The sequence below is a fragment of the Echinops telfairi genome, unplaced genomic scaffold (assembly GCF_000313985.2).
Source record: "Echinops telfairi isolate 266 unplaced genomic scaffold, ASM31398v2 ScPeMD7_9;HRSCAF=40, whole genome shotgun sequence".
Classification (NCBI taxonomy): Eukaryota; Metazoa; Chordata; class Mammalia; order Afrosoricida; family Tenrecidae; genus Echinops; species Echinops telfairi.
The window spans coordinates 79,526,796-79,528,432 of NW_022103906.1; the positions used below are offsets into that span (position 1 = coordinate 79,526,796).

At 48.3% G+C, this 1,637-nt stretch overlaps 1 protein-coding gene across 1 annotated transcript in view; it reads left to right on the forward strand.

Moving 5' to 3' along the window:
- Positions 1–1,637, forward strand: part of DNAJC27 (DnaJ heat shock protein family (Hsp40) member C27) — a 29,767-nt gene that overhangs the window by 26,297 nt on the left and 1,833 nt on the right. Inside the window, exon 6 of the mRNA XM_004696068.2 lies at positions 1,290–1,450. Within this exon, the coding sequence (XP_004696125.1) occupies positions 1,290–1,450 (161 nt within the window). The remainder of the gene's footprint in view (positions 1–1,289; positions 1,451–1,637) is intronic.

Sequence of the window (1,637 nt, forward strand, 5' to 3'; positions counted from 1 at the left end):
GAGGGGTCCGGACCCAGCAGTGGGCTTCCACATCGCAGTCATTGTGAGGGGCGCGGCACCGGGCAGTGCTTCGCTCTGCCGCCGCTATGGAGTCGGTGCCCACGTAGGGCACCCAACACAATAACCCAGAAAATGGAACGCTTAAAAGAAAACGGAGATAGAAGGCTGTGTACATGTGGAGAAACAGTAGCTTCCCATTTTGGTAATTTTGTTTCACAGCGTCCCTCTGGTTTTGTAGCAGTACTTTATGTGCTCAGCGGCTCTGCTTTAAGACTGTCTCCCAGAGCAATGTCCCCACGAGGGTGCAGATAGCACACGCACACAATAGTCACTACAGCACTGTTGTGTTAGCAAACAAATGGAAAGGGAAATAACAAGTATGATACAGCCACACAGCAAAAGTCCCCAGCAGTCCGTGCAAGGAATGAGAAGGGCTCTCCAGCTATAGAAAGAGTCTGAGATGTATTACTATTGGGGCGGGGGGTATGTTTAACTGATCCCACTAATACAAATATTTGAAGGGTGTGAATGGACTGGTATACTGATAGAAAAGTTTTCTGGAAGGATACAAAACAAATTAGTAATGATGATCTTTAAAAGAGACCGTGAGGGATAAGAAGGCTGAAGTTTCAGAATGAACCATTTGATACAGTCCAGTGACATTCTGCACGTTCACCGTGTTGTGCGTTCTCTAGTGTGAAAACGTCTTGCTCGACCCAGACCCCTGGAGCGCTCACTCCCGTCGTCCCGCTCCTCAGCTCCAGGTGGCCGTCTGTGGGCCTGCTTCTGTGGGCATTCCACCTAAGTGGAACCCCGCCTCTGTGACCTTTCATGCCTGCACCCCTTCCCGTAGCAGAATGCATTCGCCCTGCGTTCCGCTGTACGGCTCAACATTTCCCACTGTACAAAAATCCCGCCTATTGATAGTGCTTCGTGTTCACAGAACATGAAAATACACTTGTTCAAATACCGATTTTCAGTTCTTTGGAGTGTTTACCTATCTAGGAATAGACTTGTTCGGTCATATGGTCACAGTTTTCATCTCCTACCTCAAGTGGACTTATCTGAGTCACTGAAATTTTATTATTTATGAATTTTCAGTATTCATGTACTGAAAGCACATACACAGAAATGTAGTCTAAGAAAAAAAATTTTTTTCCAAAGTACCTATTTCTCTATTCATAATGGTGAGTGTGTTGGAATGCATTAAAAGTCCCTGAATGGGACCTTGCCGGTGGGAAGGCCCGCTCCACAGTCAGCTCTGCCAGGGGATGTGCTTGCTCTTGCAGACCTTTTACGTGTCCATCGTTGATTTGTGTGAGAACGGCGGGAAGCGTCCAGTCACAAACAGCAATGCGAGTTTCACCAAAGAACAAGCAGACAGCATTCGCAGGATCCGAAACAGTAAAGACAGTTGGGGCATGCTGGGAGTCAAACCTGGGGCCTCCAGGTAAGCAGTCCCTCGGGCCCTTCACGCTGCATGCTGTGCGCTGCTACAGAGAGAGACCCAGTCAGTAGGCACTAGAGGCAAGTCATGCTGTCGCTGGCTAGAAATGGAACATGCGTGGAGATAAGACGGGCTCTCCAGAAGCCCGTGGGAAGTTTCATTATCTTGTCATTCCTTTGACACCCCCTCA